Source organism: Seriola lalandi, unplaced genomic scaffold (genome assembly GCF_002814215.2).
Source record: "Seriola lalandi dorsalis isolate HSWRI2012SDOR001 ecotype SW California unplaced genomic scaffold, Sedor1 jcf7180002054901, whole genome shotgun sequence".
Taxonomy (NCBI): Eukaryota; Metazoa; Chordata; class Actinopteri; order Carangiformes; family Carangidae; genus Seriola; species Seriola lalandi.
In genome coordinates, this window is record NW_019525453.1 from 7,595,288 (window position 1) to 7,607,804 (window position 12,517).

General features: G+C 37.4%; 1 protein-coding gene across 2 annotated transcripts in view; it reads left to right on the forward strand.

The window, feature by feature from the left end:
- Window positions 1-9,638, forward strand: part of gtf3c2 (general transcription factor IIIC, polypeptide 2, beta) — a 28,034-nt gene extending 18,396 nt beyond the window's left edge. Inside the window, exons 15-21 of one of the 2 annotated variants that reach the window (XM_087180367.1) lie at window positions 1,825-1,986; window positions 3,014-3,092; window positions 4,249-4,377; window positions 4,673-4,897; window positions 5,915-6,022; window positions 7,709-7,935; window positions 8,083-9,638. In XM_087180367.1, coding sequence (XP_087036493.1) covers window positions 1,825-1,986; window positions 3,014-3,092; window positions 4,249-4,377; window positions 4,673-4,897; window positions 5,915-6,022; window positions 7,709-7,909 — 904 coding nt within the window. In that variant the 3' untranslated portion in view covers window positions 7,910-7,935; window positions 8,083-9,638. Of the gene's footprint in view, window positions 1-1,824; window positions 1,987-3,013; window positions 3,093-4,248; window positions 4,378-4,672; window positions 4,898-5,914; window positions 6,023-7,708 lie in introns of both variants that reach the window. The other variant, XM_023430324.2, reaches the window with a different exon arrangement.
- The last annotated feature ends 2,879 nt before the right edge of the window (window positions 9,639-12,517 follow it).

Genomic DNA, 12,517 nt, shown 5'->3' on the forward strand with positions numbered 1-12,517 from the left:
TTTTTTTTTTTTTTTTTTTACTAAACAGCTACAGTAAAAGCTCCAGTCGTTCTAAAATACACAGTACGATTAAAGCTGAACAATGATCTTTTAAAGTGCAAAAAAAAAATGTAGAAATATGTTATTGATATGGCTTTTAGTGTTGAAGTAAATGACTTCTGTCTTGACGTGAAAACAGTTTTAGGAGATTTGCTGAGATTTTAAGCTTTCAATCTCTCTCATCCATCAGTTCACCTAAGTCAACAGGGTTTGAGCCAAAGTGCGCCAATGCTAGCAACTATTAGAAACCTCATGATCAATACGGTTAGTATCAGCTCCATCCCTCTTCATTTTGTGTTTTAGCCACTCTACAAAATGAAACTGTTATAGCTGAAAAAACATGCATTAAAAGACAGATCGATGAGACTGTTGGTCATTAAACCGTCTAGTGTCACTGCCTTGTAGCTACAGGGCAGTCGAGTACTCTGTTAGATAATGCTAACAGATGGTAAACATCCATGATTTACACTCTAAGTACATCTCATGATATTTTGCTAATCTCTGGACCTTCAGAGTTGAGCAGCTTTTTCTATCAGTCAGTGAAATTATAACCAGGGTTGATTTTTACATTATCTGTTAATCTGCTGATTTCTAAATTATTTCTTAATTAATCAATTGTTCTGTCTGTAAATCTTCAGAAATCAGTTTAAAAAAATAAAATAAAATAAAAGGATGTCCCAGAGCACGAGGTGACATAATTCAACATCTTGTTTTGTGTGACCAACAATCCAAACCTGAAAAGATTCAGTTTACTATGTCAGACCAAGGAAAGCAGAGCATTTTCTCATTTGAGAACCAGGAACCATCACAATTTTGTCATTTTCCTTGAAAAATTATGAAAGGGGAAACTTTCTTGACTTTTATTTAGATACTGGAGTTTTTTTTTTTTTGGGGGGGGGGTCTTATTTTTATTAATTGAAAACAGAATTAATTGTATTATTTTAATATTATATTGTCGCAATAACAGCTGTCAGACTAATGTTTGTTGTCCTTTTGGACGGAGCAGTGACCCTCAAGAAAAGCACTAACAGGCTCATTTGATCCTGTCCTGAACAATCCTGACTCCAACAACGGCAGATACGATTTTATATTCACATTCTACACAGTGTAGAAATTTCTCTAGATAATTAATGTTGGCACGGATGTCACTGCATTATTGTTCATCTTGCGCCAGATCTGAGACTAATTTGATGAACAGCCATTTCCATTTTTTATCATTTGTCAGTGTCGCCTCTTGGTTTTCTGTAAATGCAGATCTGAAAGGTTTGGACCTTAAGTTGAACTAAAGGTGAATAACAAGATTAATCCTGCAGCAGAGACTCCGGACACATATCTTGTCTGGATCACTGCTTTTTAATTACATAGCCATGTTGAAAGAGATAAAAACTACCCCTCTCTCTCTCTCTCTTTCTCTCTCTCTCTCTCTCTCTCTCTCTGTTCCACTTCTACATCTCTTTTCTTTTCTTTTTTCTTACCTGAACAGTTTGTCATCTCTTCTACTCCTTGTCTCTTCTCTCCACATTCATACGCCACTGTTTTTGTCACAATGAAAAGTGCTCATATTGATTACCCTGCCTTCATTTGTTCTATGTCCGACACCGCTGACAGTCGTGATCAATGTTAGTAGGATGATGCATTTCACTTCTGTGTTCAAGCATTACAAGTAAATATCACATATTCAGTCACTTATATATTTTCCACTGATGGAAAATCATGCATTGTTCCCACCATTAACAACATGTCTTACACTCAAACTTTTCACCTGTCTTCCTCTTCTTGTCTCAGGCACCTGTTGGTGACGGCAGGAGAAGACCGTTACGTGAAGACGTGGGATCTGAGGAGGCTCCATGATCCAATCACCATTCAGAAACGATACCTGACCAATGAAATCTATTGGCCGTTGAATGCACCTGGCCTCCTGATGGCCCAGGAAACCGCCTATGTAGCGTAAGGAAGCTCCTCTTTTTACTCATACATTCATACATTTACATTTACATGGTATATTTCCATAAAGACACTGATATTACAGGAGGTCTGTGACTCCAAAACTGGGGGCAGGCAAATAATTAATATAATTTTTAAATAATTTAGTCAAATACAACAACATCTACAGCCTCAAAATCTGCCACGCACACAGTTAGGTTTTTGTCACTATAGGAACTACTTATATTTCCACTTTACTCCCTCTGCCTCCGGGGGTGAGATCTTGAACCTAGCTTTAAGCACTCTTCAGGAGGTGGCACTACATCCAAGGTCCAGTCACTCTCGAGGGAAGAAATGCAACAGTGGCTCTGCAGGGCTGGTCAGCGGTGAGGGAGCCGGTCTGGAGCCGAACATAAATCCAAAATGTTCTGGTTTGTAAAAGACAGTGGAAAACCAGGTAGAACGTAGACCTTACAGAGTTCTAGCAGGTTCACAGTATGGGACGTTCCTGCTTACAGGTTTAGTTCTCATAGTGGAAAAGGTCGAAGTGTCAACAAAAACTGGACACTGGTTTTCTTGTTGATGTATTTTTGAAGTGTACTCAAGTGATTAAGTGTTGCACTTCCATAAAGCAGGTTAAAATGATCAAAAGAATCAAAGAAGCAGAGGTTTAGATATTCCCCACTCCTTCATGTGATTCAAGCTCCAAACAGAAAATGGTTTAAACCCAACATCCCATGTTTTTAAACACAACCCAGTTCCCCCAGGCTTTCTGTTATGTCTTCAACCCAGGATGAGAAAATATCTGCTGACATCAAAATTTTTCTTGACAAATCTCCTCCAGAGAGGACGTGAAACAGCTGCTTTCTCAGGCTGTGTAGTTGTAGTCTGGCTCCCCATGACTATTAAACTGACTTGCACTTAAAAAAGTTGGACTTACCTTTTAACTGAAGAAGTATCTGAGGTTTCCTGTGTCATTATTTCTTTCTTTCCTTTTCTTTCTTCCAACCTGTCATGTTTAATTCTGTCGGTTCTGTTTTGTTTTATTCAGGAAGGGTTCACAAGGAGTCCATTACTTTGACCATTCCATGAACTCCCTCTTCGCCATTCCCAGGACCGGCACTCTGTGGGTGAGTGTGACTCTTCAATCCTTCAGTCACTGACGTCCTCTAACTCGTTCATGGAGCACAAAACAGATGAGCTCTGCTCTTTAAGAAGTCTGTGATTTGTGGGTGTGACACTGATGAAGACACGTATTTTCATCTGTGGATAAACACACATTTGGTGCTTTGATGAGAATTTATGGCAGCAGGACTTTGCATGGTGTCTTCACTTAAACTGCTGTGTCCATGTTTTAGTTTGAGTTTTTATTTTCTTATGCACACAAACACAACTACATAAACCAGATACAGTAATAGAAAAAAGGAGGAGAGGTCACACATCTACACAACTACATCAAACCTCCTGTTGACTCTAGAAAAGACAAAAAGAGAATAAATGATTAAAATACTAAACTAATAAATGCAACATGATTCAGCAAAATATATTTTAAAAAATGAAAATAAGTTACACACAAAATGAACAAATCAGTATATATATATATATATACTGTGTGTGTGTGTATATATATATACTGTGTATAAAAGTTAAGAAAATAAATAATGAGACATAATTAAAAACTAATTAGAGGGTTGCTTGAAGGTGGGTGAAATGGTCAACTTGAGTGAGGATTCATCTGATAAATGAAACAGCATTTAAAACCACATTTAATGAATGTTTATGTCATATACTGAAAGAATATCATGACTCTTGTTCATCATAATGAAGGATTGTTAATTTTGGTCCTTTCATGGGTTTGTTGACAATAAGAAAAATATAGAATATTATTAATATTAATAATAATATTCATATATTTCTCATTACAAAGCTATTAGAAACCTTCATTTTGTTGCAGTTTTTGGTTGAACTGATACAAATGTAAACAAACTGTACTGTACAAAATGTACTGAAATTGGTCTTATGACAGGAACTATCTTTAAATGTCTTAGATTCACTATAAAGTCATTTATAAACCAGTTTTCTCCACTGAAAGTTTAGAGTCAGTTCATATTATGCCAACTACAATCCCATAAATTTAAAATTTTCTCACATTAAAGTAATTCTTAGTGAAACATATAGAATTTAATTGTGCGATATTCCAGCAAAATCCCAGACATGGCAGTAATTCAAGAGAAAACGACTGTGGGTAATACGTCAGTGCTGATTGGTCTGTTTCTGTCGTTGCAGTCCATATCTTACACTGAGTGGTTGAACAGCGTGGTGACAGCAGACAGCCTCGGTGAGGTGATCCTCGCCCTGTTACCTCAGATGACCACTAGTCCTCCGTACCTCAAACGCACCATAGAGAGACGCTTCGTAAGTTTAATGCTGTGTTAACTTTGATCCCTACTCTTTCTTTTTTCTTTCATCTTAAGTTTCTTTTTTTCCATCTTTAGTCTGAGATGTTCATTTGATGTTACGTTAGTCTTTGACAACTTCACCACATCTTAAAATCGTCAAAACCTGAAATAATAAAAACTTGATCTGGTGGCTTTGAATTTACTGTCAAAACATAAACTTTACAGTCAAACACTGGATTGAATATGACAGAAACACTAACAGGATCTGAAGACAGTCCCTTTCATTAACCTCGCTCATGCTGTGTCTTCAGCCCATCTACTTCACATCTGTGATGCCTTATGATGAAAGTGAAAAAGAAAATGAAGACCAGCAGGAAGGAGGAGAGACAGAAGAACTAGATACTGGATCTGAAGGAGCGAATGAGAACAGAGAAGAAGGAGGAAGAGATGGAAACGATAAATATCCCCCTCCACAGTTCCAGACCTACAAAGAGGCTGTGAAGAAATACTGCCTCCACCATACAGACAACGATATGGTGAGTGATGATAATGTTTATGTCACAAAGTGCTTCACAGCAGAGACAAATTAAAACAACAAAGAAATTAAAGAAAAAAAGAATATATAAAAGACCAACCTGAAAAGAAAATGTAAAATGTAAACCATGTAATATCATTTATTCCATCTAGTTAACAGTTAGGAAACAAGAAGATTTCAGAAAGCTTCTGCTTGCCATGATAATTCATTCTTTATTTATTATTGATCTGAAAATGTTGTCACTAAGTGAATTCAGTTTTTTCTCCCTTTTAATGCACATTAAAAAACCAAAGTATTAAACACTGGAAGTTCTTTAATAAAACATCAAAAAAATATTGACAAAAGCAAAATGCCATCAAGTGCAGTGGAAACAAACATGGCAAATAAATCATGAAGCATGTGACTCCAACATGGCCTGAAGACGAAAACAGATCACATTGGAGCGATGAAGATACTGAAAGGTTACAGTTAATATACGAAAGAAACATACATTCCTTATGTTCATTTAAAGTTTTACCCATGCTCTTTCAATTACATCATCCCATTGCACCTTCTTCTTCTGCAGCCGGCCGGAGAATCAGTGCCACCGACTGTTCACCTCCACGCATTCAACTTAATATTTGAATAATGATAGTGGATTGAAATGTACAATAATTGACATTTTCTTTGGCAAATTCTATGAAAATTCAGATAGAATTTGTACATTTGAATACCTAACTGACTTAAGTAACAATAACGTAATCTGCCAGTTATTTCCTTCATTAATGAATTGCTTTGTCTAAAAAATATATATAAATTGTAAATTGTATATCTCATATATATATCAAATTATAACATTTGTGAAGCTGGAACCAGCAAGAATTTGGTATTTTTGCTTGAAAAATGACCCAAGTGATTAATTAAACTAGTTGATCTATTTTCTGTTGATTAACTAATTGGTTGCTTGGCTAATTCACTCACTGACTGTTGTTGCAGCTCTACCTTTAACACTCTAACAACCATCTCCTCCGACTTCCAGCGAACCTTTGCACGAAGCGAGAGACGAGCTTTGTGGAAACGCATGAAAGACACGGAAGTGAAGACAAAGATGAACCTGGATGAGATGCCTTTGGCTTCACTGCACAAGGTATAACACACACACACACAAACACGTACGCAGTGCGAGGCATCATCACACTCCTGCTGCAGCTCAACATGGAGAAGATGAAGAGAAAAGAAAGATAAAACACTAAATTGAAAGAGAAAGGAAACAGAGGAAAGCGATGACAGAGGATCTTCTTCCTCCTCTTCTGATGGGCAGCTATAAAGACGGACTGAATGTAATGATGTGTAAAATGAGAAAAATGTCACCCTCAGTGGAAGGAGGGAGGGGGAGGAGGGTGGGAAGAAAGCAGCCATTTGAGGATTTGATGTGTTTAATTTTAAGAGAGGCAGAGTGGAGGGTGTCGCCGTGCCCTCTGGGATGAGATGATGGACGGACACTTCACGGGCCGATCTCAAAAAACCCAAACGCCGTTGGTTTTGTGTCCGGCTCTTTGTCTGAAGGGGATAAATGGATTAGAAAGCAGGAGAAGAGAGTGACTCAAGGAGAGGAAAATAAAGATTAAAAGACGAGGCACACCTGGAGGATTTATAGTGATGAAGAGAGGGATAGATGAGCGTCAGTAAAGGAAAGGAAGGAGGAGGCAGTGGTATTGACTTACTGAGAGCTACAGCTGAATCATTCACAGAGGATGGACAAACATGCACTTGAATGAAGGTATCATTCGTTTATAAACCGAGTTACTCAAGTAGACGTAAAAGTTTTCAGACAATCGGAGTCCATTCATCAGTCAGCTACAGGTTCCTTATAAATAAGCACAATGTCGCCAAAATCTGGACTTTATCAGCTCCATAAAGGTCATGGCAGAACTGTTGTTTTGAAGTGTACATGCATTATGAGAGAAAGCTGGAGTGACTCGATACAGAAAAACATTAGCAGTGCTGTGGATGGGGAAAGCCACAGACATGGCTGCTCCACATGGGATTGAAATTATGGCAGTAATGCTTAGAGGTAAGACCCCTCGCTAGAAACACATGGCTTGTTCTTTTTGACGAGTCCCTGTCTGAGTGCATCAGAGACATAGACAACTAGATGTCCCACAACTTCCTGCAGCCCAACAATGACGGAACCAAAATTGGAGAACTGGTTTTTAACCTGTAATTAGTTGTTTTGCTTTTTTTTTTGGTTCGTTCAGTTATCTTCACATGTAACAGCTCCTATGTCTTGTCTGAACTCATTGTGGGTTCAAACTAGGCTGACCGATAAATTGTATTTTCATCGTCATTGAGATATAAACGTGCAATAAACACATCGCAAACAACTGAGAGAAACGTGATGAATTAGAAAAAATAATTTGATTTACACACCCTATTCAGTCACACAGGGTTTTCAAAGCACAGCGCCTGAGCCAAATCAACCACAAACTAACCACGTTTTGGTGTCAGGCTGCAGCCACACGCACACACACACACGCACACACACACGCACAGCAGACAGCACAGAGGCGGTGGTGGAGACCAGTAAGGAGTGAACTTTTTACTAGAGCTGACAACGACTACGGTCACAGATCTGTGAGTGTCATCACCACCCTACATTCTCAACTTCTCCCATCCACCGCGGTTTGTTTTACACCAGCGCAGCGCGTTAATGATAAGCCAATGGTGAACTGTTATAAACAACCTATAGGAAAAGTTTCTGTGGGCAGACTGCAGAAAATGAAATGACTTCTTGTATTGACAGTTGCTTTTATTGCCTTCCTCCTCTCCTCAGGTGCGTTTCAACCCGAACATGAACTGCCATATGTGGGTGGCGTCCGCAGGCCAGACGGGGCTGGTCAGGCTAAACTGTCTGAGGAGTATGATCAGCCCTCATGTCAAGGATATGATAAGCAAGAACCAGGCCCAGTTCAATGCACTATACTCCCCAAAAGAGCAGACGGAGGCCGTCCACACCGAGACGGAGCAGCTATAGCAGGAGTTTGACTTCAGAACCAGAAGGTGGATCACACTGGCACACAAGTGTATGACTGCAAAAACACAAACCTGCAAAAAAGTACTTAAAGGGTGGTGAAAACAACAACAATTTTCACTAGCACATACACTATACATTTACTGTACATCTTTTTGTTTTAATCATGTTTCAAGTGGCCAGTGTTCGGGCATAAACAAGTGATCAACCTGACCAACAGCAGCTCAAAAAAACTCTCCCATGAAACTGAAAGTGTTCCAGGTAAATGTGGAACCACAGGTAAGTATATATTTTTACGCTGTCACACCAGTGTCCCTTGTGTCTTGGCCATTACATCACATGCTATGTAGCCACGCCTCCTACAGTCGTGCTTTTCCACTCTGCTGTTGCATTCTTTAACATATGCTCGGACAGAAGCTTGTTGCTGTATGTGAGGTAGTTACCCTTTAAAAAAACAACTGAAAATATCTATTTCTGCTGACCTGTGGTTTAAGGACATCTGTAGTGATTTCAAGCTGTACTGAGACAGCCTGCAGTACAACTTCACATCACTGTCGGGTGTTTGTTGTCAATAAAGACTTTGAACACGTTAAAAATACCAACAATATACATCCTACTTTCCTCACTCCTGTCAACATAATGCAAAGCTGACGTTACTGACATGTCAGCAAACAAACAAGATTCTGGTCACAACGTCGATGATATAAAGAACTGCGTAACAAAATGTGAGAAACGGGGTAAAGCGCAAACCTTCTGGCTTTTTCATTCATTAAACAATTCTGTTTCAGTTCTGATTCTGTTCAATTTATAATCATCAAGACATTCCATTGCCGTTTATGTGAATTTTAGTTTTTTAGATTTCTTTGCCTTGCTAGCAAGAGTGTACAGCTACAAGAACGTCAATGTTGTTTGTTAACTCTTCTGATTGGTTGGTCAATTAAATCAATTGTGCTAGGGTTGTTTCCAGAGTCTTAGCCATAAGACTCTCTTAACAACATACTTTTACTTTTTTTTTTTTTTTTTTTTTTTTTTTTTTTTTAAAAGTACCTTAAAAATACACTGATTTTGTTATTGTGCCCCCTAAACCCCACCCACCTCACCATTGATGTTTTAAAACTGCAAACTGAGTTCCAAAACATCAATAACGATTAAGAGTGTGTCTTAAAGATCATTTTTGCTGCTGTATTTTTGTATTTGACCATTTTTCTCTTTTGTAATGTTTAACAACTCAGGTTATAGCTGAGGGGAAATACTTGAATATTTTTATTGTAACTCTGCTGGATGTAATGTTGACTAATCTTTAGGTCTTTTTCTGTCTTGTTCTTTTCTTTACCTTTTGAATTTATTCTTGTTATTTTGATAATTGAGTCAAAATTTTTAAATTGTAACAGCAGCAGTATTGTGACATGATCTAATTTATTTTTCAGTATCAACAAACATTAAAATATATAATTATTTCCAGAAGTTGACTTAGGGGTTTGAAAACATACTTATCAGTTTAGTTTCTTTCTAGTTATTTACAAATCACATTGACAGTTTATGAATGATGTTTAGTTAACACCATGATAATGTCAGTCATGAAAAAATAATTACTGACATCGTTATCTTGTTATTCATAAAAGTATCAAATCGTACAGGACCTGCTCTTATTCTGTTCTGTTATTTTTGAAATGTTGCCTATAATAAATGTTTTTGTAATAAAAACAAATATTTGAATAAATTATAAAAATGAGATTGAAAGTTCATTCTTGACAAACAATCTCATCACAAGGTCTATTATTAGCAGTTCTGGAGCTTTCGATTGTTTCACATGATCTTTATCAGCGGATGGACTTGTAGATGTTGTTGAAATTGTAGATGTTTGTCAACTGCTGCTGTTTTCCTAAAGTGGTCGGAAAAAACATGGAAATTGGAACAAGCATATTACAGGTAGGTGAACTCTATCTGCCGATGAAGATCAGGTGAAACAATCGAAAGCTCCATAACAGCTACTATTGGACTTTGTGATGAGATTATTTTTGCCAAAAAAAGTGTCTATTGGCCTGTTGTAACTGGATAAGTGATCTAAACGACAACTATGTAGCTTTAGTTTTAATGCATTGTCTAATACATTGTCTCTCTTCTATAATAATCCAGCCTCTTTCCATCATCTGCAGTCTTTTATTTCACTTTACAAAAAACTCTTGGCATACATAAAAATGAAATATCAAACATCACAGATGTGACAGTGGAGTTACGCGTTATCACCAGAACACATAGACAAATAGGGCTTTTTAAAGACCGATTGTACAAGGAAGATAAATGTATTTACACAAGTATACACAAAATCATACACAGATAATACACAATATTTGACATATTTACAACAGTCACACAAAGTATAATTGTCACAGACAGCAACAGCACAATACAGAGAGCATTCTCAAACATTAGACTTTCATATTGAACAAACAGGAACTGTGTTTTTCTGGAATGAAACAAACTTTTTCAGAATACTTTGCCTCCAGTTTAACTCTGCAGCAGTATATGCATTTATATCAAAACTGGTACAGTAAACTGCATTGGTTCTTCGTTACATTCACTTAGTTTTAACTTAGTATTCATAGCTGTTGGATCCATATATATTCTCATTCTGCGTGATTTCAAAAGGAAAAGTGTATTTAAATATACAGGATCTCATTAAAAATCAGTGAAAATATAGAATTTTAAAGAAGATATTTTTTTGATTTATCCTCCGCATGGTCTATCAACATATTTTGATTGGCAGTTGAACAAGAAACGTCTTACTGTACATGATATTGAGTAACAGCTAACAACCATGCAAGTATTTGGATCAGAATGGATGTCATTGAGGCGTTTACAATGTACAATTGTCCTTTCTTTAAAAGCAACTATCAACATCAACACTTTATAGTAGCTGTGAAACATTACAGGCATGTCGTTTGGCTCATTGCCCATTCTTATTGGTGCAAATGATAAAAAATTATTCTTTTCACTCAAGTCCAAAGCATTGGCTAGTACCAAGTTCCATGAAACATGCTGTTGGTGTTTATGGTACCCAGAGGATGAATCCTAATGATCTTGATGACACCGTGATCATTCCACTAGCAACACCATCAGCCCAAAATTTCATTAAATTTAATTTGATTGGGCAGTTTGCTATCAAATTAATGGATGTTCCAGCTCCCCAGAAAATGAACTTTCTTTTGTTTGTTCATTACACAACCTTTTCTCCTAGTGCCTCCCTGTCACCAAATGATTAGATCAGTCTTTTCTCAAGTGCTATGACCAGCCTAAAATGTCCACATGTACTCAAGAAATAATTATCTAAATGGCAGTTTACCATGTATTACTCTGAGCCAATCCTGCTCTCCAGAGGATGAACTCTTTACCATTTTGTTCATTACACAACCTTTCCCCTAGTGCCTCTCTCAGACCTCATGATCAGTTTTGCACACAACAACTAATGACCAGGATAGCTGTATAATATTCAGTGTATATTCATTGTCACCAGAGGATGAGTCTTTCTCTAGTGCCATTATCACCCTAAAATGTCCACATGTACACAAGAAGTAATGCAATCTACAGGGCACTTTGCCATGTCATTTAGCTTTTACTCTAGTGCTCCCAGTAGATAAGAAAAGACAACTAATAAGCAGATATTCACTGTCCCTAGATGATGAAGCTTAATCATCTAATTCTTATGAATTTGATAATCCCATGATCTTTTCCTCAAATACTACCATTAGCCCAAGATTTCCATGTGTACGCATGAAATAACAAAATCTATGAGTATATGTTCTGGGTTATGAATTTGATAATCCCATGATCTTTTCCTCAAATACTACCATTAGCCCAAGATTTCCATGTGTACGCATGAAATAACAAAATCTATGAGTATATGTTCTGGGCATATTCCTGCTCCCCAGTGGATGAACTCCTTAATTTGGTCAAATTATCAGTTTTGTTGTCAACACCACAGAGTACTGTGAAAATTTCTCTGGACTTTAATGGTCTCCAGAGGATGAACTGTGTTGATCCTGGTAATCTAATGGCTCTTATTTCTTAAATCATCTGCATTCATCTGCAAATTTCCACTTTGAATTTAGTGAGCACATTCCTATTCCCCAGACAACTTTTAGTTTAATATACGGTGCCTAGCACCTCCCTCAGGTCTCAAGTTATCAGTTTTGTACCCAACATAACAAATGACTAGACTGCTGTAAAACTTGCTGTGAATATTGGTTTGGTCTCCATGAACCTTGTTAATTTCAATGATCCCATTTCCTTTTAGTGTGATCTTTACCCCAAAATTCACACTTGGACACAAGAGCTTGCACACTAGTATAACCTGATTACAGTGATGAATTGTAATGAGTCAAGCTAGAACAAGCTAATAAACCCTCCTAACCCTCTTTGACCTGTTCTAGTGCCGACCTAATGTCCGATTTTTATATATTCCGCCACTTAAGCAACAAGGCTGTAAGATATCAGCAAACCGGTTAGTAAGTTTATTTAATAGGTTACAATGACAACCGGTGAACATCTTACCATGACGTTGACAACAGCAGCTTCTCTGAGCTGCTGTTGCTAACGGGGCTCGGATGCCGT